Source organism: Oncorhynchus mykiss, chromosome 16 (genome assembly GCF_013265735.2).
Source record: "Oncorhynchus mykiss isolate Arlee chromosome 16, USDA_OmykA_1.1, whole genome shotgun sequence".
In the NCBI taxonomy this organism is placed as follows: Eukaryota; Metazoa; Chordata; class Actinopteri; order Salmoniformes; family Salmonidae; genus Oncorhynchus; species Oncorhynchus mykiss.
This window is the reverse complement of record NC_048580.1, coordinates 27472121-27498817: the sequence shown is the minus strand read 5'-3', so window position 1 is coordinate 27498817 and position 26697 is coordinate 27472121. Positions and strand designations below refer to the sequence as shown.

General features: G+C 42.2%; 1 protein-coding gene across 37 annotated transcripts in view; it reads right to left on the bottom strand.

Moving 5' to 3' along the window:
• cmn (calymmin) overlaps window positions 1-26697 on the bottom strand; it is a 69737-nt gene that overhangs the window by 2070 nt on the left and 40970 nt on the right. For 25 of the 37 annotated variants that reach the window (XM_036946647.1, XM_036946644.1, XM_036946652.1 and 22 more), the window contains 12 exons: window positions 19895-19948; window positions 19724-19795; window positions 19343-19390; window positions 15884-15955; window positions 14971-15045; window positions 14605-14679; window positions 14291-14368; window positions 14049-14117; window positions 13806-13892; window positions 11850-11921; window positions 11665-11703; window positions 5514-5804 (listed from right to left, as the gene is read on the bottom strand). In XM_036946647.1, coding sequence (XP_036802542.1) covers window positions 5514-5804; window positions 11665-11703; window positions 11850-11921; window positions 13806-13892; window positions 14049-14117; window positions 14291-14368; window positions 14605-14679; window positions 14971-15045; window positions 15884-15955; window positions 19343-19390; window positions 19724-19795; window positions 19895-19948 — 1032 coding nt within the window. The remainder of the gene's footprint in view (window positions 1-5513; window positions 5805-11664; window positions 11704-11849; window positions 11922-13805; window positions 13893-14048; window positions 14118-14290; window positions 14369-14604; window positions 14680-14970; window positions 15046-15883; window positions 15956-19342; window positions 19391-19723; window positions 19796-19894; window positions 19949-26697) is intronic. The other 12 variants (XM_036946645.1, XM_036946654.1, XM_036946660.1 and 9 more) reach the window with 9 other exon arrangements.

Below are 26697 nucleotides of genomic sequence, written 5' to 3'. Positions count from 1 at the left end.
GTGAGAACATGCCTTTACAACAGGCCTACAAGCCCTCAGTCCAGCCTCTCTCAGCCTATTGTGGATAGTCCGAGCACTGACGGAGGGATTGTGCGTTCCCGGTGTAACTCGGGCAGTTGTTGTTGCCATCCTGTACCTGTCTCGCAGGTGAGATGTTGGGATGTACCGATCCTGTGCAGGTGTTGTTACACGTGGTCTGCCACTGCAAGGACGATCAGCTGTTCGTCCTGTCACCCTGTCGCGCTGTCTTAGGCATCTCACAGTACGGACATTGCAATTTATTGCCCTGGCCACATCTGCAATCCTCATGCCTCCTTGCAGCATGCCTAAGGCACATTCACACAGATGAGCAGGGACCCTGGGCATCTTTCTTTTGGTGTTTTTCAGAGTCAGTAGAAACGCCTCTTTAGTGTCCTAAGTGTTCATAACTGACTTTAATTGCCTATCGTCTGTAAGCAGTTAGTGTCTTAACGACCGTTCCACAGGTGCATGTTCATTAATTGTTTATGGTTCATTGAACAAGCATGGGAAACAGTGTTTAAACCCTTTACAATGACGATCTGTGAAGTTCTTTGGATTTTTACAAATTATCTTTGAAAGACAGGGTCCTGAAAAAGGGATGTTTCTTTTTTTGCTGAGTTTCCTTACAATGATGACAACAGTTATATATTGGAATCCTGTATGCTTTATATTTGTCATTTCACGTACACTACCTGTCAAAAGTTTTACAACGCCTACTCATTCAAGGGTTTTTCTTTATTTTTACTATTATCTACATTGTAGAACAATAGTCAAGACATCAAAACTATGAAATATAAAATATATTTCATATGTGTTATTTGAGATTCTTCAAATAGCCACCCTTTTCCTTGATGACAGCTTTGCACACTCTTGGAATTCGCTCAACTAGCTTCATGAGGTAGTCACTTGGAATGCATTTCAATTAACAGGTGTGCCTTGTTAAAAGTTAATATGTACTTTTCAGCCAATCAGTTGTGTTGTGACAAGATAGGGGTGGTATACAGAAGATGGTATTTTACCAAATAGGGCTAAGTCCATATTATGGCAAGAACAGCTCAAATAAGCAAAGAGAAATGACAGTCCATCATTACTTTAAGACATGAAGGTCAGTCAATACGGAACATTAAGAACTTTGAAAGTTTGTTGCAGTCGCAAAAACCATCAAGCGCTATGATGAAACCGGCTCTCATGAGGAGCGCCACAGGAATGGAAGACCCAGAGTTACCTCTGCTGCAGAGAATAAGTTCATTAGATTTAGCAGCGTCAGAAATTACAGCCCAAATAAATGCTTCACAGAGTTCAAGTAACAGACACATCTCAACATCAACTGTTCAGAAGGAGACTGCGTGAAGCAGGCTTTCATGGTCAAATTGCTGCAAAGAAACCACTACTAAAAGGACATCAATAAGAAGAGACTTGGTTGGGCCAAGAAACACGAGCAATGAACATTAAACCGGTGGGAATTTGTCCTTTGGTCTGAATTTGAGATTTTTGGTTCCAGAGGCCATGTCTTTGCGAGACGCGGTGTGGGTGAACAGATTATCTCCGCATGTGTATTTCCCAACGTAAAGTATGGAGGAGGAGGTGTTATGGTGTGGGGGACCTTTGCTGGTGACATTGTCTGTGATTTATTTAGAATTCAAGGCATTCTGCAGTGATACGCCATCCCATCTGGTTTGGGCATAGTGGGACTATCATTTGCACTGAGATGCTACTAAGAAGGAGTATGATGTAGTGCTGCATCAGATGACCTGGCCTCCACAATCCGCGACCTCAACCATCAGGACTGCGATTACTTACAATGGACTAGCAGAACCCTTTTTCTTATTTCAAGACTCTGACGAGCCCGAGGATATACGGCTCCCTCGGGAACAGGCCCGACCCCAGTGATCTGCTTAAAGAGGCAGAGAAAGAGAGGCCGGAGGGCGGGCTGCCTTCTGAGGGGTCAGAGGTGATCGAATAAACCCCCACTCCCCTCAATTCTGCTAGCAAACATGCAATCATTGGACAATAAAATGGACGCGTTATTGGGAAGATTAAACTACCAATGGGACATTAAAAACTGTAACATCTTACGCTTCACGGAGACGTAGCTGAACGACGACAATATCAACATACTGTTTATATTATGTACCGGCAGGATAGAACAGTGGCATCTGGTAAGACAAGGGGCGGCGGTCTATGTATGTTTGTAAACAACAGCTGGTGCACAATATCTAAGGAAGTCTTGAGCTATTGCTCGTCTGAGGTAGAGTTTCTCATGATAAGCTGCAGACCACATTACCTACCGAGAGAGTTTTCATCTATATTCTTTGTAGCTGTTTACAAACCATCACAGTCAAAGGCTGACACTAAGATAGAATTGAATGAGCTGTATTCCGCCATAAGCAAACAAGGAAACGCTCACCCAGAGGCGGTGCTCCTAGTAGCCGGGGACTTTAATGCAGGGAAACTTAAATCAGTTTTACCACATTTCTATCAGCATGTTAAATGTGCAACCAGACGGAAAATAACTTTGGACCACTTATACTCCACACACAGAGGTGCATACAAAGCTCTCCCTCACCCTCCATTTGGCAAATCTGACCATAATTCCATCCTCCTGATTCCTGCTTACAAGGAAAACTTAAAGCAGGAAGCACCAGTGACTAGATCAATTAAAAAAGTGGTCAGATGAAGCAGATGCTAAGCTACAAGACTGTTTTGCTAGCACAGGTTGGAATAGGTTCCGGGATTCCTCCAATGGCATTGAGGAGTACACCACACCTGTCATTGGCCTCATCAATAAGTGCATCGATGACGTCGTCCCCACAGTGATGTACGTACAAACCCCAACTGTGATCACACTCTCCGCAGCCGATGTGAGTAAGACCTTCAGACAGGTCAACATTCACAAGGTCGCAGGGCCAGACAGATTACCAGGACGTGTACTGCTAGCATGCGTTGAACAACTAGCAAGTGTCTTCACTGACATTTTCAACCTCTCCCTGTCTGAGTCTGTAAAACCAACAGTTTTAAGCAGACCACCATAGTGCCTGTGCCCAAGAACACTAAGGTAACCTGCCTAAATGACTACCGACCCATAGCACTCACGTCTGTAGCCATGAAGTGCTTTGAAAGGCAAGACACTGCAGGTGGTAGTGTGTACAGCCCAGTACATCACCAGGGCCAAGCTTCCTGCCACCCAGGACCTCTATTTCAGGTGGTGTCAGAGGAAGGACCTAAAAATTGTCAAAGACTCCAGCCACCCTCGTCATAGACTGTTCTCTCTGCTACTGGAGCACCAAGTCTAGGTTGAAGAGGCTTCTAAACAGCTTCTACCCCCAAACCATAATACTCCTAAACATCTGGTCAAATGAATACCCAGACTATTCGCATTGCCCTCCCTGCCACACTCTGTTGTCATCTATGCATTGTCAATTTAATTAACTCTACCTACATGTACATACTACCTCAACCAACCGGTGCCCCTGCACATTGACTCCGTACCGGCACCCACCTATCGTTATTTTTTTTACTGCTGCTCTTTAATTACATGTTACTTTTCTCTTATTCTTATCCATATTTTTTTAAACTGCACTGTCGGTTAGGGGCTTGTAAGTAAGCATTTCACTGTAAGGTTGTATTTGGCGCATGTGACTAATACGATTTGATTTGAAATTGAGATTGTTTGGGATGAGTCGGACCACAGAGTGAAGGAAAAGCAGCCAACAAGTGCTCAGCATATGTGGGAACTCCTTCAAGACTGTTAGAAAAGCATTCCAGATTAAGCTGGTTGAGAGAATGCCAAGAGTGCAAAGCCGTCATCAAAGCAAAGGGTGGCTATTTGAAGAATCTCAAATATAAAATATATTTTGATTTGTTTAACACTTTTTTGGTTACTTCATGATTCCCTGTGTTATTTCATAGTTTTGATGTCTTCACTATTATTCTACAATGTAGAAAATAGTAAAAAATAAAGAAAAACCCTTGAATGAGTAGGTGTTCTAAAACTTTTGAACGGTAGTGTATATATTTTTTAAAGATGTGATTTGATATTTTACAAACAATAGACAACATACACATACAAATGACTATCATCATACAAACATCACACCTGCCCAGACCCACTAGCACCCACCCCTATCTCCAGTGCCCTTATCACTTTCTGCCACATGGCCTCAAACTGCACAATTTTGTTTCTCTCCGTCGCCCACGTTCTTTCAATTTTGAGATTATTAAACATTTGACCTTTCCATTGCGTGAACACCGGAGGATGGGCTGATTTCCAGTTTGAGTAGAATTTTTAAAATTATAATTGATGAGAAGGTTATTGTCCAACTCATTGGGTATCTCACTGCGCCCTCATTTGTCATGTCTTGAAATATACACAGATGAATTAAAAAATACATTTACATTTCAATACCTCTGAAACATCAATCTTTGTAACTCCGCCCATAACGTTTGAATTTTGCAACATTCCAAGAAGGCATAAATTATTGAATCATTAGTAGTTTACACTTCAGACATGACTATGCCATTGTGCTGTAGAATTTGTGAATTGTCTCTTGTATAATACATTCTATACATTAATTTATATTGGATTAAGCATACATTTTCATTAACTGTTACCCGGTTAGTTATGTTCCAACATTCCATCCATCTTGGTTCCAATAGTTTATATTTTTTGGTAAGAGATTGTTAGTTGTAAGGTTTTCTATAGATTACCTATAATATGAATATCCTTTTCTGACTCAAATAAGATTCCCTCAAGATTGCTCTGATGTCCAGATTTCAAATATACATTTTGTGACATAAAATATGCATTTGAAAATATCTACATTGATCGACCCAAAATTGCTTTTTAAAGCTATCATGGAAATAAATGTATTTCCTATTACCAAGTCATTTATGGTTTCTATGCTTTTAGTTTTCCATGTGGGCCAATTTATCAATGAATTCTGAAAAGCTATCCAAGGATTGTTCCATAAGGTTGTATTTGTTATTTCTAAAGGTTGGCTGGCTACTTAAATCAGGATATATTGTATTAAAAAAAAGGTAAAAACAAGTGAGTTTAGGGGTAGCAAAGCAAAGCACAAAGCACAAAGCAATAGCAATAGCTATGTGAAGCTAGCAGGTGTGCAACGCTGTTCTATCTTTACTGCTACTCTACTTTCCAGGATCCAATCTCCTATCAATACAGTCTATGGTCTATTTGACTTCTGACTGGTTACCATAATCCCTTAGTCAAAATACAATCAAGCTCATGGTGTCTTGCTCAAAGTGGTGATGTGAACTCAACTTTGCTCCACTCTTCTTACTCCATTGGCACTAGATCATGTTCAATATGCATTTAACGGGAAAAAAAACGACTGAAACAGGGAGGGACTCTACCGGGACTTGTCCAATAAGAAACTCTCATTTCCATTATCAATTGCCAACCGTTTTAAAGCGTTTTTGCATTGCGTGCCCTAATGAACATAAGCTGGGTCTGCTTGGACTGTACTTTTTACCTCGCCATGATTTGCCCTGCGGGTGAATGTGCAGCTTGAGGTGCTGCTGAATGTTTATCTGGTGCGGTGGCTGAAGCAACGCTGTGTCAGGCCCGTGTGGCGGGGCTTTCATTTGGGTGCTGGGCGCAGATGCAAGGGAGAGGCTGGCAGTGTCCACAGGCTTGGGTGGGGCCTCTGAAACAGCTGCGGCAGGGGCCTCGGGGGGGAAGAAGGACACTACGGGCACAAATGAGGGGATGGGGGGATAGGAGATGGAGGGCCAAGGAGTGGGAGCTGGGGGGAAGGAGACAACTGAGGAAAGAGAATTAAGGGATTTTATAGAAGAGAGGAGGTGTGGATGGCATGGCAGGATGAAAGAGGGATGAAAGAAGGGGAGAAAGAAGGGGAGGGTTTGTATAGCACACGGAGATGCAAAAGGAGATGCACAATCAGGATGAACACAAAGACAACAAGACAGAACAAACCAAAGCCAGACTGACACTGAACAAAATATGAAACACACGGAGATATGCTATATATACTAAAGTATGTGGACACCCCTTCAAATTAGTGGATTTGGCTATTTCAGCCACACCCGTTGCTGACAGGTGTATAAAATCGAGCACACAGCCATTCAATCCCCATAGATAAACATTGGCAGCAGAATGGTCTTACTTTAGAGTTCAGTGACTTTCAACATGGCACCGTCATAGGATGCCACCTTTCCAACAAGTCAGTTCGTCAAATTTCTGCCCTGCTAGAGCTGCCCCGGTCAACTGTAAGTGCTGTTATTGTAAAGTGGAAACGTTTAGGAGCAACAATGTCTCAGCCCCGAAGTGGTAGGCCACACAAGCTCACAGAATGGGACCGCCTGATGCTGAAGTATGTAGCGCGTACAAATAGTCTGTCCTCGATTTCAACACTCACTACCGAGTTTCAAACTGCCTCTGGAAGTCAGCACACAAACTGTAAAGTCTGGTGGTGGAGCAATAATGGTCTGGGGCTGTTTTTCATAGCTTGGGCTAGGCCCCTTTGTTCCATTAAAGGGAAATCTTAACGCTACAGCTTACAATGTCATTCTAGACAATTCTGTACTTCCAACTTTGTGGAAAGAGTTTAGGGAAGGCCCTTTCCTGTTTCAGCAAGACAATGCCCCAATGCACAAAGCGAGGTCCATACAGAAATGGTTTGTCGAGATAGGTGTGGAAGAACTTGACTGGCATGCACAGAGCCCTGACCTCAACCCGATCGAACACCTTTGGGATTAATTTAAATGCTGACTTTGAGCCAGGCCTAATCGCCCAACATCAGTGCCTGACCTCACTAATGCTCTTGTGGCTGAATGGAAGCAAGTCCCTGCAACAATGTTCCTACATCTAGTGCAGTGGTTCCCAAACTTTTTATAGTCCTGTACCCCTTCAAACATTCAAACCTCCACCAGCACCAGGGTCAGCACACTCTCAAAAGTTTTTTTTTCCCATCATTGTAAGCCTGCCACACACAAACTATACGATACATTTATTAAACATAAGAATGAGTGTGAGTTTGTGTCACAACCCGGCTCGTGGGAACTGACAAAGAGCTCTTATAGGACCAGGGCACAAATAATAATATAATAATAATCAATCATTTTGCTCTTTATTTAACCATCTTACATATGAAACCTTATTTGTTAATCGAAAATTGTGAATAACTCACCACAGGTTAATGAAAAAGGTGTGCTTGAAAGGATGCTCATAACTCTGCAATGTGGGTTGTATTGGAGAGTCTCACGTGGTTGCAAAGGGCATCAGTGTCTTAACAGCTCGATTTGCCAAGGCAGGATATTCTGAGCGCAGCCCAATCCAGAAATCTGGCAGTGGCTTCTGATTAAATTCAATTTTCACAAAACCGCTTGTTGCAATTTCGATGAGGCTCTCTTGTTCAGATATCGGTAAGTGGACTGGAGGCAGGGCATGAAATGGATAACGAATCCAGTTTGTGTCATCCGTTTCAGGAAAGTACCTGCATAATTGCGCACCCAACTCATTCAGGTGCTTCGCTATATCACATTTGAAATTGTCCGTAAGCGTAAGTTAATTTGCACACAAAAAATCATACAATGATGGAAAGACCTGCGTGTTGTCCTTGTTAATGTAGACAGAGAAGAGCTCCAACTTCTTAATCAAAGCCTCAATTTTGTCCTGCACATTGAAGATAGTTGTGGAGAGTCCCTGTAATTCTAGATTCAGATCATTCAGGCGAGAAAATACATCACCCAGATACAGTGCCTTGCAAAATAATTCATCCCACTTGGCGTTTTTCCTATTTTGTTGCATTACAACCTGTCATTTAAATGGATTTTTATTTGGATTTCATGTCATGGACATACACAAAATAGTCCAAATTGGTGAAGCAAATTTTTTTTATTTTTTTTATTTTATTCTAAAAATAAAAAAATTGAAAAGTGGTGCTTGCATATGTATTCACCCCCTTTGCTATGAAGCCCCTAAATAAGATCTGGTGCAACCAATCACCTTCAGAAGTCACATAATTAGTTCAATAAAGTCCACCTGTGTGCAATCTAAGTGTCACATGATCTGTCACATGATCTCAGTATATATACACCTGTTCTGTAAGGCCCCAGAGTCTGCAACACCACTAAGCAAGAGGTACCAACAAGCAAGCGGCACCATGAAGACCAAGGAGCTCTCCAAACAGGTCAGAGACAAAGTTGTGGAGAAGTACAGATCAGGGTTGCGTTAAAAAAAAAATATCCTTAACTTTGAACATCCACAGAGCACCGTTAAATCCATTATTAAAAAATGGAAAGAATATGGCAACAAACCTGCCAAGAGGGCCGCCTACCAAAACTCACGGATCAGGCCAGGAAGGCATTAATCAGAGAGGCAGCACAGAGACCAAAGATAACCCTGAAGGAGCTGCAAAGCGCCACAGCAGATATTGGAGTATCTGTCTATAGAACCACTTTAAGCCGTACACTCCACAGAGCTGGGCTTTATGGAAGAGTGGCCAGAAAAAAGGCATTGCTTAAAGAAAAAAATAAGCAAACGTGTTTGGTGTTCGCCTAAAGGCATGTGTGACACTCCCCAAACATATCGAAGAAGGCATGCTGGTCAGATGAGACAAACATTTTGCTTTTTGGCCATCAAGAAAAACACTATTCCGGCCTCCCGGGTGGCGCAGTGGTTAAGGGCGCTGTACTGCAGCGCCAGCTGTGCCATCAGAGTACCTGGGTTCGCGCCCAGGCTCTGTCGTAACCGGCCGCGACCGGGAGGTCCGTGGGGCGACGCACAATTGGCCTAGCGTCGCCCGGGTTAGGGAGGGCTTGGTCGGTAGGGGTGTCCTTGTCTCATCGCGCACCAGCGACTCCTGTGGCGGGCTGGGCGCAGTGTACGCTAACCAAGGTGGCCAGGTGCACGGTGTTTCCTCCGGCGCATTGGTGCGGCTGGCTTCCGGGTTGGATGTGTGCTGTGTTAAAGAAGCAGCGGCTTGGTTGGTTGTGTATCGGAGGACGCATGACTTTCAACCTTAGTCTCTCCCGAGCCCGTACGGGAGTTGTAGCGATGAGACAAGATAGTAGCTACTACAACAATTGGATACTACGAAATTGGGGAGAAAAAGGGGTAAAATTAAAAAAATTAAAATAAAAAATAAAAAAATTAAAACGCTATTCCTAGCGCAAACCCAACACCGCATCACTCCGAGAACACCATCCCCACAGTGAAGCATGGTGGTGGCAGCATCGTGCGGTGGGGATGTTTTTCCTCGGCAGGGACTGGGAAACTGGTCAGAATTGAAGGAATGATGGATGGCGCTAAATACAGGGAAATTCTTGAGGGAAACCTGTTTCAGTCTTCCAGAGATTTGAGACTGGGACAGAGGTTCACCTTCCAGCAGGACAACGACTCTAAGCATACTGCTAAAGCATCACTCGAGTGGTTTAAGGGGAAACATTTAAATGTCTTGGAATGGCCTAGTCAAAGCCCAGACCTCAATCCAATTGAGAATATGTGGCATGACTTCAAGTTTGCTGTACACCAGCAGAACCAATCCAACTTGAAGGAGCAGTTTTGCCTTGAATAATGGGCAAAAATCCCAGTGACTAGATGTGCCAAGCTTATAGAGACATACCCCAAGAGACTTGCAGCTGTAATTGCTATAAAAGGTGGCTCTACAAAGTATTGACTTTGGGGAGGTGAATAGTTATGCACTCTCAAAGTTTTCCATTTTATTTGTCTTATTTCTTGTTTGTTTCACACAAAACATATTTGCATCTTCAAAGTGGTAGGCATTGTGTGCAAATGAAATGATACAACACCCCCCCCCCCCCCCCCCCATTTTTTTTTTTATTAATTCCAGGTTGTAAGGCAACAAAATAGGAAAAATGCCAATGGGGGTGAATACTTTCGCAAGCCACTGTAGGACAGCCGTGTGAGAAACTCGTCATCATGCAAGCGATCGGACAAGTGAAACTTTTGGTCAGTAACGAGAACTTTAAGCTAGTCTCTCAATTAAAAAAAAAATCAATACTTTGCCCCTTGATAACCAGCATGGTCGCAGCCCATCACATTGCATAGTACAGAAAATACACATTGAGTTCAGGGGCCTTGCTTTAACAAAGTTAACCATTTTCACAAGAGTGTCCAAAACGTCTTGCAAGCTGTCAGGCATTCCCTTGGCAGTAAGAGCCTCTTGATGCTGCAGTGTACCCAAGTGGCGTCGGAAGCAACTGCTTGCACGCGCGTTACCACTCCACTATGTCTCACTGCTTTTGTGCCATCAGTACAGATACCAACACATCTTGACCACCAATGTCCATTTGATGTCACAAAGCTGTTCAGTACTTTACAAAGATCCTCTCCTGTTATTCTGGTTTTCAGTGGTTTGCAGAAGAGGATGTCTTCCTTAATTGACCCCCCCATAAACATAACGGACATGTACCAGGAGCTGTGCCAGGCCCGCCACGTCTGTTGACTCATCCAGCTGTAACGCATGGAATTCACTGGCGTGTATACGAAGCAGTAATTGTTTCAAAACATCTCCTGCCATGTCACTGATGCGTCGTGAAACAGTGTTGTTTGATGGAGACATTGTCTGTATAGTTTCTTTGGCCTTTTCCCCAAGCATTGTCCCATCCATATCCGTGGCAGCAGGAAGAATTAAGTCCAACACAATAGTATGGGGCTTGCCTGTCCTCGTCACTCGGTAGCTCACCATATAAGACGCTTCTAGGCCCTTCTTATTAATGTATCTGTTGCTTTTATACATGCCTTACAACTTGAAAGTCACCTTAATTCTCACAAAAAACTTCTTTCAAATTGGCATTTTTTGTTTCTATAAATGTCTGGTACGAGTGAAGGTTTCATCGAGTTGTGAGATAATACTTTTGCACATATAACACATTGGCTGAGGAACGGCACTACTCCCAATATAAGTGAACCCCAAATCAATGTAGTTCTCATCACACTTGCACCTCTTCGATGGTCCAACGTCCCTGTCTGTTCGGTGATTTTCCAGGTAAGGGGGCAGTAGCTCTTCGGCTGCATCAGATTCACAACTGTCAGTGTCCATGCTAGCTGGGCTAACAACAAATGTAGAATTACTGATGCTAGCATTGGATGTGCTCATGGAAGCAGTACAACTTGTGTTGTCGACAGGTGCAGGTGTAGTACTGCTGGTAGTAGCAGTACTACCAGTAGAGCTGGTATGTGTCTCTATGGACGCGGGCCTTACTAAATGGACTGTTTGAAAATGTGAAGAAAAAACTATGTTCGTATGTATTTTTAAAATGAATCACATTTTTATTTGGCATACCCCCAATGGCATTGCGTGTACCCCAGTTTGGGAATACCTGATCTAGTGGAAAGCCTTCCCAGAAGAGTGGAAGCTGTTATAGCAGCAAAGGGGGGACCAACTCCATATTAATGCCCATGATTTTGGAATGAGATGTTCGACGAGCAGGTGTCCACATACTTTTGGTCATGTCATGTACAAGAACGTTGTTGCTATAGCAGACACCTAATACTAGGTTTGGAACTACTGATGTAAATATAATTATGTTTCTGTAATGTATGAGCATAGACAAATGAAAGTTGAGATTATTGAAGTTCTATTAACATTTTACATGATTTGCAAGTGTAGTAACTAGACAACTGGGTGCTTTCGTTACCTTCTGGCTGAACTTGTCCATTTATATAACCCCCATTGCCTGAAATGTAAAGAGTACATTGGGATTAAATAAATACATTGGGATACAGAAAACCAAATCATATAAATTCACTTTGATGCATGTCCAGACAAACACAGAAAACAAACAATATAAATTAAGTCAATGTATGTCCAGACAATTCATACCATATTTGTCAGTAGATTTTCCCTCTTCTTCAAGTCTAGTAGGTTGTGCTGGTGCTATTTCTCCTATTCTCTCTGAGAAGGGGAGATTAAATCAAATCAAACTTTATTTGTCACATGCGACGAATTCAACAAGTGTAAACCTTACCGTGAAATGCTTACTTACAAGCCCTTAACCAATAGCGCAGTTCAACAAGATTTTTGAAACGTAACACAATAACATAACAATAACTAGGCTATATACAGGGGGTACTGGTACCGAGTCTGTGTGCAGGGGTACAGGTTAGTTGAGGTAATTTGTACATGTAGGTAGGGGTGAAGTGACTATGTATAGATAATAAACGGTGAGTAGCAGCAGTGTACAAAACAAATGGAGGGGGTGGGGAGGTGTCAATGTAATAGTTCGGTGGCCATTTGATTAATTGTTCAGCAGGCTTGGGGGTAGAAGCCGTTAATAAGGAGCCTTTTGGTCCTAGATTTGGCGCTCCGGTACCGCTTGCCGGTTGGTAGCATTGAGAACAGCCTATGACTAGGGTGGCTCTGTAGTGCCTTCGGTCGGAGGCCAAGCAGTTGCCATAACAGGCAGTGATGCAACCGGTCAGGATGCTCTCAATGGTCCAGCTGTAGAACTTTGAGGATCTGGGGACCCATGCCAAATCTTTTCAGTCTCCTGAGGGGGAAAAGGTGTTGTCGTGCCCTCTTAACAACTGTCTTGGTGTGTTTGGACCATGATAGTTCGTTGGTGATGTGAACACCAAGGAACTTGAAACTCTTGACCCGCTCCACTATAGCCCCGTTGATGTTAATGGGGGCCTGTTCGGCCCGTCTTTTCCTGTAGTCCACGATCAACTCCTTTGTCTTGATCACGTTTAGGGAGAGGATGTTGTCCTGGCACCACACTGCCAGTTCTCTGACCTCTTCCCTAAAGGCTGTCTCATTGTTGTCGGTGATCAGGCCTACCACTGTTCCAGGGTCCTTAGCTTAGTGATGAGCTTCGTGGGCACTATGGTGTTGAGCGCTGAGCTGTAGTCAATGAACAGCATTCTCACATAGGTGTTCCTTTTGTCCAGGTGGGAAAGGGCAGTGTGGAGTGGGATTGCGTCATCTGTGGATCTGTTGGGGCGGTACGTGAATTGGAGTGGGTCTAGGGTATCCGGGAGGATGCTGTTGATGTGTTCCATAACCACCCTCTCAAAGCACTTCATGGCTACCGATGTGATTGCTACGGGGCGGTGATCATTTAGGCAGGTCACCTTCGCTTCCTTGAGCACAGGGACTATGGTGGTCTGCTTAAAACATGTAGGTATTACAGACTCAGTCAGGGAGAGGTTGAAAATGTCAGTGAAGACACTTGCCAGTTGGTCCAGGCATGTTTTGAGTACATGTCCTGGTAATCCATCTGGCCCTGCGGCTTTGTGAATGTTGACCTGTTTAAAGGTCTTGCTCACATCGGCTACCGAGAGCGTCATCACACAGTCATCCAGAACAGCTGGTGCTCTCGTGCATGCTTCAGTGTTGCTTGCCTCGAAGCGAGCATAAAAAGGCATTTCGCTCATCTGGTAGGCTTGTGTCATTGGGCAGCTCGCGTCTGGGTTTCCCTTTGTTGTCTGTAATAGTTTTCAAGCCCTGCCACATCCGATGAGTGTCAGAGCCGGTGTTGTAGGGATTCAATCTTAATCCTGTATTGAGGCTTTGCTTGTTTGATGGTTCATCTGAGGGCATAGTGCGATTTCTTAAAAGCGCCCGGATTAGTGTCCCGCTCCTTGAAAGCGGCAGATCTACTGGGAGATGCATGAGATATGTTAGGCTGGTCCAACATCTTTTTGTGCTATATGCCTATAGCAAACTCCTATGGTTGTTGTCATTGCCAAACATGTCAATGAGTGACAGAGTTGACAAGACAGCACAAACAGATCTGGGAACAGGCTACTGTATCTTTGAGCAAAAACAAATATCTACCATTCACCACTACACTCCTACCGTTACCGTATGACTTTCCGACAGTCTCTGATTCGAGGGGCAAAGGCTCATAAGGCATAGGATTTTCTAATGACAGAGAAAAGAGAGCAGATGAGATTAAAAGGGGGTTCGGACAATGTAGCACTTATTGATTCATTTCATAGAGCAAGAGGCAAATGGTCACCCTTTCATTGGGCCTATATACAATTTGAAAGTGTGGCTTTAAAGAAGAGATGTATCTACCGTATTGTCCGGTGGATTTGCCATCAGTGACTGATCCAAGGGTCTGTGGCTCGTATGGTCCAAGGTTACCTGTGGAGAAAAGCCAGGACAGGTGAGGACTAGAGTACTGGTCAAGTATTTGATTCACAAAGAAATTGCAGCTCTTTTACAGAGTAGAGTAGCTTTAAGATGGGTAGGAAGAGATGACAGAATGAACTATAATGAAAAAACAATAGCAATGTGAAATACGACAAAAGTCTCACCATATTTCCCAGCAGATTTCTGTCCTTCACCACCAAGGCCAAGAGGTTCTGGTGCATAGGATTCTGGTGCACCGGCCCCTAACATGGCAACCACAGAGAAAATAGACATGTCAGACGGCAGAAAGATGGAGGGTGCAAGGGGTGTATTCAATAGGAACATAATGGAGGCAAACGAAACGAAGCGGGACCTACATGAATTTGTCAAGTAGAAACTCTTGTTTTCGTTGCAAAACATTTTCCGTTGCAAAACGTGCAAAATGTTTTGCTAAGTTTTTAAAAAACTATTAATACACCCCAGGTTTGCTGAGTCTCACCATATTTGCCTGCAGATTTTCCAGCATCTGGACCGAGCCCAAGAGGGTGAGGCTCGTATGGCAACCTACCCTGTCCTGTAAAAACCCCCAGCAAAGTATGTTTGATTGGGCATACATTATTAGCACACCTCTTGCTTAGACAATGGCGGCATAAAGAATAGCACAAAATAAAGAACAACACAATACATACGTGCAGTATGCTTAGAAAAACCTAAACTTCTATATTTTATCTTTAAACTTGAAGCACGACAGTAACAGCAGACAGCATGGTACATAAACACCAGTGCAATGCATACATACGTAAAGAAATGTATATGTAAAGAAAGCAGCGAAAGAACATGAAGTAAAAGCCAAAGACAGCCATACCATATTTTCCATTCGATTTACCAGAATCGGGGCCAAGTCCAAGAGGCTGAGGCTCGTATGGCATCTCTCCATAGCCTGCACGAATAGGAGGGAGGAAGGGAGAGAAAGAGGGTGTGGGTGGGGGGGGGGGGGGGGGGGGGGGGGGGGGGGGGGGGGGGGGGGGGGGGGGGGAAGAGGCACTGAAATGAGGGAACCACGTAGAAAAATGTGGAAAAAGTCAAGGGGTCTGAATACCTTCCGAATGCACTGTAGGCAACAAAAAAAGAAGAGCATGGGAGCGTAGGCCTACAAATGACAGATCCTAATTTCTAATTTACACATCCTGCTGTCTTCACTGTTCCCATCTTGAATAATTCATGAATCTCCAGATGACATCAGATCCACTGGCCTCTCTCTCTTCACCTCTCCTCTTTCTATTTATAATAGCTCTTGTAGGCCTATGAGTAGCCTAGCTCAGTCCCAGGAATAGAGTCCCAGGAATAGCAATGTAGTTTTGGTCACTTATTTTGAGCTTTAAAAAACAAAAACTAATATTCAAGGTGATAAGCAGCTTGCTCTTTCTTGCTGAGCATAAAATAGGCCACAGCGTTGGCAATGAACTGGTAAGAAGAGCGTTTGAATGGTGAGAGCGTGTAGCTCTGGTCTGGTTTGATGTGGTTGGATGGTGGTGATAAATTGCTGCACTTATGCATTGCAAACAGAGAACATACAAAGAAGCATTCACAAAATACCTGCTGTAGATACTGGTGTGGGTGATGTGTTCTTGTAGCAATATATTAATGATAATATAATGCATTTTGAGAAAATGTCATTTTATTCAACTGTAAAAAAAAAAATTTTTGGGGGGGGGGGCATGGAAGTCAATTTAGGGACGCAACCTGACTGACAAAGGAGAAGTGAAAGAGGCATTTACCATACTTGCCAGCTGATTTCCCAGGATCACCCCCTAGGCCAAGACGTTGCCCATCATAGGGTGCACCATATCCTAGGGTGAGAGAGATTTCATTGCATTACACCATTGGAGGAAATGACCTGTAACTAGGCATTTTGTAGATCCAAGTTGCCTGAAATTAATTATTTGTTGCATCCATTTCACGTTATTAAAGGCCCAGTGCAGTCAAAAACACTATGAAGTTGGAATAATACAGCTCTTTTAGTGTAAGAGCGGTTTGAAAAGACCGGCTGAAATGTCAGCCTCTTTTGGTGGGATGGAGTTTTGGCCTGCCTGGTGACATCATCAGGAGGTAAATTAGTTAGTAGACCAATAAGAGTTCCAAACCTATGACAATAACAGCAAATGTTCAGTTTTCCCCTCCCCACACTCAGGGAGTGAACGTATTATATAATAAGGGTTATATGGAGAAAATCAGACCTCTTTGAAATGAAAATGGATGGCCCTCCCTTCAGCAAAATATTTTTGAAATAAACCCTCCCTGATCGCTTGAAAGAGAAACGGAGTGAACCTTCCCTATACCTAAAATAATAATAAAAACAAAGTGAATAGCAGACACCATGTCTACTGTTTACCCTCACTTTTTGAACAGACCAGAGCCTTAGATATGCCGTTTTAGAAACAGTTTTTCGTCCTGTAAGCATTACATGGCAACGTGTGAATTTTGATAGAGCACAGGTTTGCGGGCCAGAAGGTTGTGGGTACGCAGACCACGGTGGACAAGAGTAGGGGTGGAAACATCTCCTTTGTAATTAAAGCATTGCATGAATCTATCATCGTATTTCCAGGTCTGAGAAAAAGTTGCCTTTTATAAAAAATGTCATGCAATTCTATGTCATTTTACATATTTGCAGAACCTTTTTTAATAGCACACAAATTACTGAAATTACAGGCTAAGAATGGACAGATAGGCCTATGCGTTCATCTATCTATCATATTTCTCCAATGCCAAATCAGTGTCTTGTGTGAGACATCATTAGGAATCTGAGCATGGTACTTTCAAAAGTTGGCCCACCGTTCCACCACAGACAGAGTAGGTCTACGATAGCAGAAACATTGCAGCTTTAACTGCTTAACTCTTCTGTGATTTTTAACCCAACAAGAGAAGGTCACAAGTGTTTCCCTTAAAACCATCTATTGTACAGAAAGTGAATAGCTTAATCAATTGATAGTGAAATAATTAGATTACTTCCCAAGGAAAGTCAATTGTTTGTCTCCTCGGCTATAGAAGATTAATATCCCCTTACGTATCTGAGTCACATCTTTCCCGAGTATTTTCAGCTTGTTTATAGTATAAAGCATCACGGACCAAAGCATTGTAGGACACGTTATATAATCGGATCTGTTTTATTTTCTTCAAAATCTTAAGCTAACAAAGGGCAGGCCTGTGCTTTTGTTGTCATTGCCATTTTCTCTAATAAAAGGTAGGTCTATGACATACCCTCTCATACCCCCTCAATTCGAGTCTTGGTTTTAACTTAACAGCACACAGAGGTAGGCCCCATTGTTGTTAGTGAAGTTAATTTTAATTTAAGACGGTTTAAATTAATTATGCCTACTCGAATTTGCATACTTTCAGCACCATGAGCTGTCCATTTCCGATTGATTGTGTGGCGGCTGCTGCTTCAAGTGTCAGCACCAGAATGTTAGTTTCTTGAATCTGGCTTACCGTGAGGTCAATAACTCTGATAAAACACTTCTGTACAAAATATTCGGAACACCTTCCTAATATTGAGTTGCACCCCTTTTGCCCTCAGAACAGCCTCAATTATTCGGGGCATGGACTCCACAGGGATGCTGGTGCATGTCGACTCCAATGCTTCCCACAGTTGTATCAAGTTGGCTGGATGTTCTTTGGGTGGTGGACCATTCTTCATACGCACGGGAAACTGTTGAGTGTGAAAAACCCAGCAGCGTTGCAGTTCTTGACACAAACCGGTGCGCCTGGCACTTGCTACCATAGCCCGTTCAAGGGCACTTAAAATGTTGTCTTGCCCAATCACCCTCTAAGTGGCACACAAACACAATCCATGTCTCAATTGTCTCAAGGCTTAAAAATCCTTCTTTAACCTGTCTCCTCCCTTCATCTACACTGATTGAAGTGGATTTAAAAGGTGTCATCAATAAGGGATTATGACTTTCACCTGGATTCACATGGTCAGTCTATGTCATGGAAAGAGTTCCTAATGTTTTGTACACTCAGTTTTTAATAAAAATCTATTTTTAAATCTACAGTAGTAGCAAGCTATCAAAGTTGATCTCCGGTCCTCCTGCGCCATGCAGCGGTCTAAGGCACTGCATCTCAGTGCAAGAGGCATCACTACAGTCCCTGGTCCGAATCCAGGCTGTATCACTTCCGGCCATGATTGGGGGTCCCATGGGGCGATGCACAATTGGCCCAGCGTCATCCGGGTTTGGCCAGGGTAGGCAGTCATTGTAAATAAGAATTTATTCTTAACTGACTTGCCTAGTTAAATAAGGGTTAAATAAAAAAATCTTTGTAACCTCCTTCTCAAACTAAACAGAACAAAGGCTATAGGTTAGTCTGCACGCATGATAGTGCATTTTTTTGGACTAGGCCAAATAAATAAAAATTGGAAGAAGCCTTTGACTCTCTTCCTGAACTGCCACCGTAGGCCTACACGTCACACCATTGGTTAGGCAGCACACAAAAAAGGTTTTGATCAGCAAGAGCAGGCCGGGGCTCAGAGTTGGAATATCCATTGCCGTGTGTAATGCTGCCTGGTTTTACTTACACCATCCCGGCAGCTATCTTAGAAATATAACTTTGCTCTGTGCTTCTACGAGCTTGCACTTCCTAGCCTATAGGCTATGGACCATTTGATTGAGACCACATTAAATAGGCTATAGGCGCACTTGATATTGCGCGCCCAGCAGAGAATCAGAGATGAAGGGTGGCATTGGGAACACTTCGATATATATCCAAGTAAGCAACTAATTCTAAAACAGAGAAATATTGAAATGTCATCAATTACAAATAACAGGACCCTAACCTGGACTAGATTTTGGAAGAAAAAAAACTCTAAACCCTCCCCTTGACTGAAATGTAAAAAGCATGACCCTCCCCTATTTTCCATCAGGTATCAATTCTGTAAATTTCGATCATCCATCCCTTAGCAAAATTATTCTAGAAATGTATCTTTGCTAAGAAGCTATTTTTGTTTCTTGTTGACCACTTTAATAGAAAACAATCACAGTAAGGTGCTTAATTGTTACACATAAATGATTTGATATTGAGATATAAACTGCTGCATTGGAACTATAAGAAATTACCTTTTTTATTTACTAGGCCTATACCATGCATGAGAACATCCATTATTATTATTATATTTCATCAGATATTGCATAGGTCTGTCTGGATTATAGAGGTCCTTTTCAGATAGAAATGAGGTAGCTCACCATATTTTCCAGGTGCAGGATCCCCTCCCATTCCAGTGCCTAGCCCGCCTGAAACAGAATTAAATCCTGTTTTTAGGGTCCGGTTTCCTTAACACAGATTAAACCTAGGCCTGGCTTAAACACCTTAAAGAAAAACTAGCCCTACTGGTTCAACCAGTACTGGTTCAACCATTGACCCCCTGCCCCCTTACAGACAGAAGAGAACTGGACACCTCTGCAAGCCTGGTTCCTCTCTAGGTTTCTACCTAGGTTCCAGCTTTCTAGGGAAGCTAAAACCTCTGCATTGCTTGATGTTTGGGGTTTTAGGCTGGTTTAAAGCAATTTGTAACAACTCCTGATGTAAAAAGGGCTTCATTAAATACATTTGATTGATAAATTTACCGTATTTTCCAGAGGATTTGGATTCGGCACCCAATCCAAGAGTCTGAGATCCATAGGGTAGACCACCATTTCCTGTTTGTGTAAGCAGTGCAATTAATATATTAGAAAATAATAGTGATAGAATTCAGATTGACATATTCTCAGTGATTTAGAGAAATGTATGGCACTCACCGTATTTACCAACTGACTTGCCAACATCAGGTGCGTTGGCGATTCCACCATTTCCTGAGCGCGATTGAGACAAAGTTCAGAGAGAACAAAATGCAAACCCATAGAATACACACACACTGGCACATACAGTACATGCATAAATACATACAGTAGATAGAGAAAAAAAACACTGTACATACACTGAGTATACCAAACATTAGGAACACTTTCCTAATATTAAGTTGCAGAACAGACTCAAGTTAATCGGGGCATGGACTCCACAAGGTGTTGAAAGCTCTCCACAGGGATGCTGGTCCATGTTGACTCCAATGCTTCCAACAGTTGTATCAAGGTGGCTGGATGTCCTTTGGCCATTCTTGATACACATGGGAAACTTGAGTGTGAAAAACCCAGCAGTGTTTTGACACAAACCGGTGCGCCTGGCACCTACTGCCATACCCCGTTCAAAGGCACTTGAATATTTTGTCTTACCCATTCACCCTCTGAATGGCACAAGTACACAATCCATGTCGCAATTGTCTCAAGGCTTAGAAATCCTTCTTTAACATGTCTGCTCCCCTTCATCTACACTGACTGAAGTGGATTTAACAAGTGACATAAATAAAAGATAATAGGTTTCACCTGGATTCCCCTGGTGTCATATGTCATGGAAAGAGCAGGTGTTCTTAATGTTTTGTATACTAAGTGTATAGATGCAGAATATAGCATAGTCACAGTGCATTTTCTTGTACGTGAAGAAAATATCTGTAAGAAACAGACAAAGGAAATATCTAATAATTAACATACAGTTGAAGTCTGAATTTTACATATACTTAGGTTGGAGTCAATAAAACTTGTTTTTCAACCACTCCACAAATTTCATGTGAACAAACTATAGTTCTGGCAAGTCGGTTAGGACATCTACTTTGTGCAAGACACAAGTCATTTTTCCAACAATTGTTTACAGACAGATCATTTCACTTATAATTCACTGTATAACAATTCCAGTGGGTCAGAAGTTTACATACACAGAGTTGACTGTGCCTTTAAACAGCTTGGAAAATTCCAGAAAATTATGTCATGGCTTTAGAAGCTTCTGATAAATTATGTCAATTAGCCTGAGTCAATTGGAGGTGTACCTGTGGATGTATTTCAAGGCCTACCTTCAAACTCAGTGCCACTTTGCTTGACATCATGGGAAAATCAAAAGAAATCAGCCAAGACCTCAGAAAAAACAATTGTAGACCTCCACAAGTCTGGTTCATCCTTGGGAACAATTTCCAAATGACTGAAGGTACGACATTCATCTGTACAAACAATAGAACGCAAGTATAAACACCATGGGACCACGGAGCCGCCATACCGCTCAGGAAGGAGACACGTTCCGTCTCCTAGAGATGAACGTTTTTTGATGCAAAATGTGCAAATCAATCCCAGAACAACAGCAAAATACCTTGTGAAGACGCTGGAGGAAACAGGTACAAAGTATCTATATCCACAGTAAAACGAGTCCTATATCGACATAACCTGAGAGGCCGCTCAGCAAAGAAGGAGCCATTGCTCCAAAACTGCCTTAAAAAAGCCAGACATGGGGACAAAGATCGTACTTTTTGTAGAAATGTCCTCTGTCTGATGAACCAAAAATAGAACTGTTTGGCCATGATGAACATTGTTATGTTTGGAGGAAAAGGGGGAGGCTTGCAAGCCGAAGATCACCATCCCAACCGTGAAGCACGGGGTGGCAGCATCATCTTGTGGGGGTGCTTTGCTGCAAGAGGGACTGGAGCACTTCACAAAATAGGTGGCATCATGAGGCAGGAAAATAATGTGGATATATTGAAGCAAACATCTCAAGACATTAGTCAGGAAGTTAAAGCTTGGTCGCAAATGGGTCTTCCAAATCGACAATGACCCCAAGCATAGTTCCAAAGTTGTGGCAAAATGGCTTAAGGACAACAAAGTTATGGTATTGAAGTGGCCATCAAAGCCCTGACCTCAATCCTATAGAACATTTGTGGGCAAAACTGAAAAAGCGTGTGTGAGCAAGGAGGCCTATAAACCTGACTCAGTTACACCAGCTCTGTCAGGAGGAATGGGCCAAAATTCACACACCTTAGTGGGAAGCTTGTGGAAGGCTACCCAAAACGTTTCAAAGGCAATTCTACCAAATATTAATTGAGTGTATGGGAACTTCTGACCCATTGGGAATGTGATGAAAGACATAAAAGCTGAAATAAATCACTACTATTATTCTGACATTTCACATTCTTAAAATAAAGTGGTGATTCTAACTGACCTAAGACAGGGAATTTTTACTAAGATGTTACATGTCAGGAATTGTGAAAAATTATTTTAAATATATTTGGCTAAGGTGTATGTAAACTTCCGACTTCAACTGTACATACTGGCACATACACTAAATGCATACGTGCATGATTACATAAATACATTGAGATAAATACATACCAGTAATCAACAGACATGCATACAACACATTATATAAACACATGCATTTAGAATGTTAACAATAAAAAAGGTACACTGACATACAGGTAACTGCCAAAACGAAGGAAACACCAACAAAATGTCTTAATAGGGCGTTGGGCCACCACGAGCCAGAACAGCTTCAATGCGCCTTGGTACAGATTCTATTTTTCAACAAATATTTAACCTTGATTTAACAGTGAAGAACAAATTCTTATTTACAATGACGGCCTACCGGGGAACCGTGGGTTAACTGCCTTGTTCAGGGTGCAGAATGACATCTTTTTTTGGAGGAATTCGACACCATTCTTCCAAGTGAAATTCCATAATTTTGTGTTTTGTTGATGGAAAACGCTCTCAGGCGCCGCTCTAGAATCTCCCATAAGTGTTCAATTGGGTTGGGATCTGGTGACGGAGACGGCCATGGGATATGGTTTACATAATTTCCATGCTCATCAAAGTTTGGAGCCTCCAAGACTCTTCCTAGAGCTGGCCGCCCGGCCAAACTGAGCAATCGGGGGAGAAGGTCCTTCGTCAAGAACCCGATGGTCACTGAACCTTCCAGAAGGACAACCATCTCTGCAGCCCTCCACCAATCAGGCTTTAATGGTAGAGTGGCCAGATGGAAGCCACTCCTCAGTAAAAGCCACGGAAAAAGCCACTGAGCTCGAGCTGTTTTGCAAGGAGGAATAGGAAAAAATGTCAGTTTCTCGATGTGCAAAACTGATAGAGACATACCCCAAGCGACTTACAGCTGTAATCGCAGCAAAAGGCGGCGCTACAAAGTATTAACTTAAGGGGGCTGAATAATTTTGCACGCCCAATTTTTCAGTTTTTGATTTGTTAAAAAAGTTTGAAATATCCAATAAATGTCGTTCCACTTCATGATTGTGTCCCACTTGTTGTTGATTCTTCACAAAAAAATACAGTTTTATATCTTTATGTTTGAAGCCTGAAATGTGGCAAAAGGTCGCAAAGTTCAAGGGGGCCGAATACTTTCGCAAGGCACTGTATGTATACAGTACCAGTCAAATGTTTTTATTGGTACTATTTTCTACATTGTAGAATAGTAGTGAAGACATCAAACTATGAAATAACACATACGGAATCATGTAGTAAGCAGGAAAGTGTTAAACAAATCAAAATATATTTTATATTTCAGATTCTTCAAAGTAGCCACCGGGTTACCGGTTACCAGCTTTGACAGCTTTGCACACTCCTGGCGTTCTCTCAACCAGCTTCATAAGGTAGTAACCTGGAATGCATTTCAATTAACAGGTGTGCCTTGTTTAAAATGTATTTGTGGAATTTCTTTCCTTAATGCGTTTGAGCCAATCAGTTGTGTTGTGACAAGGTAGGGGTGGTATACCGAAGATAGACCAAGTCCATATTATGGAAAGAAAAGCTCAAATAAGCAAAGATAAACGACAGTTGATCATTACTTTAAGACATGAAGGTCAGTCAATACTGAACATTAAGAACTTTGAAAGTTTCTTCAAATGCATTCGCAAAAACCATCAAGCGCTATGATGAAACTGGCTCTCATGAGGACCACCACAGGAAAGGAAGACCCAGAGTTACCTCTGCTGCAGTTCATTAGAGTTACCAGCCTCAGAAATGGTCAATTAACTGCACCTCAGATTGCAGCCCAAATAAATGCTTCACAGAGTTCAAGTAACAGACATCTCAACATCAACTGTTCAGAGGAGACAGTGTGAATCAGGCCTTCATGGTCAAATTGCTGCAAAGAAACCACTACTAAACAACAACAATAATAAGAAGAGACTTGTTTGGACCAAGAAACACAAGCAAGGGACATTAGACTGGTGGAAATCTGTCCTTTGGTCTGATGAGTCCAAATGTGAGATATTTGGTTCCAACTGCCTTGTCTTTGTGAGACGCAGAGTAGGTGAACGGATGATCTCTGCAAGTGTGGTTCCCACCATTAGGCATGGAGGAGGTGGTGTGATGCTGCTTTGCTGGTGACACTGATTTATTTAGAATTCAAGGCACACAACCAGCATGGCTACCACAGCATTCTGCAACAATAACCAATCCCATCTGGTTTGCACTTAGTCCCACTGTCATTTGTTTTTCCAACAGAACAATGGCCCAAACCACACCTCCAGGCTGTGTAAGGGCTATTTGACCAAGAAGAAGAGTGATGGAGTGTTGCATCAGATGACCTGGCCTCCACAATCACCCGGCATCAACCCAATTGAGATGGTGTGGCATGAATTGGACTGCAGAGTGAAGGAAAAGTAGCCAACAAGTGCTCAGCATATGTGGGAACTCCTTTAAGACTGTTGAAAAAGCATTCCAGGTGACTACCTCATGAAGCTGGTTGAGAGAATGCCAAGTGTGTGTAAAGCTGTTATCAAGGCAAGGGTGACTACTTTGAAGAATCTAAAATATATTTTTATTTGTTGAACACTTTTTTGGTTACTACATGATTTCATGTGCTTTTTCATAGTTTTGATGTCTTCACTATTATTCTAGAATGTATAAAATAGTAAAAATAAAGAAAAACCCTTGAATGAGAAGGTGTGTCCAAACTTTTGACTGGTACTGTGTGCGTACGTACACACACACTATATATATATATATATATATATATATATATAGATCTATCTATCTATCTATCTATCTATCTATCTATCTATCTATCTATCTATCTATCTATCTATCTATCTATCTATCTATCTATCTATCTATCTATCTATCTATCTATCTATCTATCTATCTATCTATGTATGTAACCGTGTAACCGTATGTAATATATATATATATATATGGGGGATTGGAAATGATGCAGACGGTTACATTGATGGAAGCTACAATTTATCTTCAGTATTAAAGCTGATCTACCCACAAAAAAATACATTTAAATGCTTCAAACTTGAACCAGTGCCTGCAACCTGTAATGGGTGGTGGAGCACATAATAATGTAATTTATTTGGAACCTTTTTCCTGTATGTGGGTGGCAGAAATATTCACACTTCATGATATTGTTTCACTGTGCGCAACCTCTGCATTTATAGCTACCATTCCGAAGAGGGTATGGACCAATTTATCGCGGAAATTGTGACCTGTTCTATATACAATAAGTGGTGGATTCTTAAATTCAGCTGGCAAAGCTGGGTCTGATGGTAAAACATGCCAGTTCCTCTTGTCAGCATCTCCCACTTTGTGCAAAATCAACATATATGTTGTGGTGAACATTAGTGTTCTTTAGCTTTAGTGCTTATTTTTTTGTAGCATTTCATCTCGTGTTTTCCCCAATGCCAAATCAAGAGCTTCATCCACACATTGTGGAGAGTAGCTTCTTCTTAGAAAGCTATTGCGCATCTCCGTTGCTTTTTCTAGATTGTGCCATATATGCCACTCCCACAGAGGACTATCTGAACAACTGGCTTCTTGGAAGTCCTTTTTAATTTCTCAGGGTGGAAGCTGTTCCCCTGCACTATACTATTTCTGTCTCTTTTCTATACAGAGTTGTAAACAAGGTTCCATTTGATTTTTCAATCCACATAGAAGTAATGAGTATCACATTCAATAGTGAATTTTAGATTGGGGTCAATGTCATTGAGGAATGCCGTAAAGTCTGACAACTCTTCTCCCATTCCTCCCCAAATGGAAAAAAATAAAGTTTGTTGGTGGGTATTTGTTAGTATCCCGGTCTCTCAAATAGTGAGCACAAAAGCTCTGACGAAGTCCTTGAGGCCGATACGTAAAGCTTATTAAAGAGCAGTGTGTGGGTTTCTTTTTTTTTCTCAATTGAAATAAAGTAAAAACGAAACGAAGTGCAGCTAGTTTGTAGTCTTTCCAGCTCGAGTTTGAAGTGATTGTGCTAGCTGTTTGATGGCTAGCTCTTCTGAGCAACAGTGTCCTGACGAGAGTGCACATTTTCTATGCCAGGCGAAATCGTGTCTTATTAGCTCATTGTTATGGACGTATCCAAATAAATGTCTCTAGAAAACAGCTTATGCAAATGCAGCTACTTTGGTGTGATTCTGAATGCACTTTTTGACGTGACTGTAAGTTAGCTGTAGTTGGCTAGCTAGCAAGAAAGGGATAAGAACGTTGCCAGCCAGTATGGCAATGGAACATTTAGAACGAATGACTGGGTTGCGTTCATAGATGCAGAACAAAAAGACAATGACTGGGTCGAGTCTCTAGCAACCAAACCAAAAGAACAAACGAACAGCCGGTTTGGGTAGCAACACTAGGGACTATATCTTGTGGAAGGATGAAATAGTATGAATACATTTATTGAAATAACATTAATGAAAATGTCAATCATTATTTAAATGCGTTGTCTAAAAGTGATAATAGCCTCG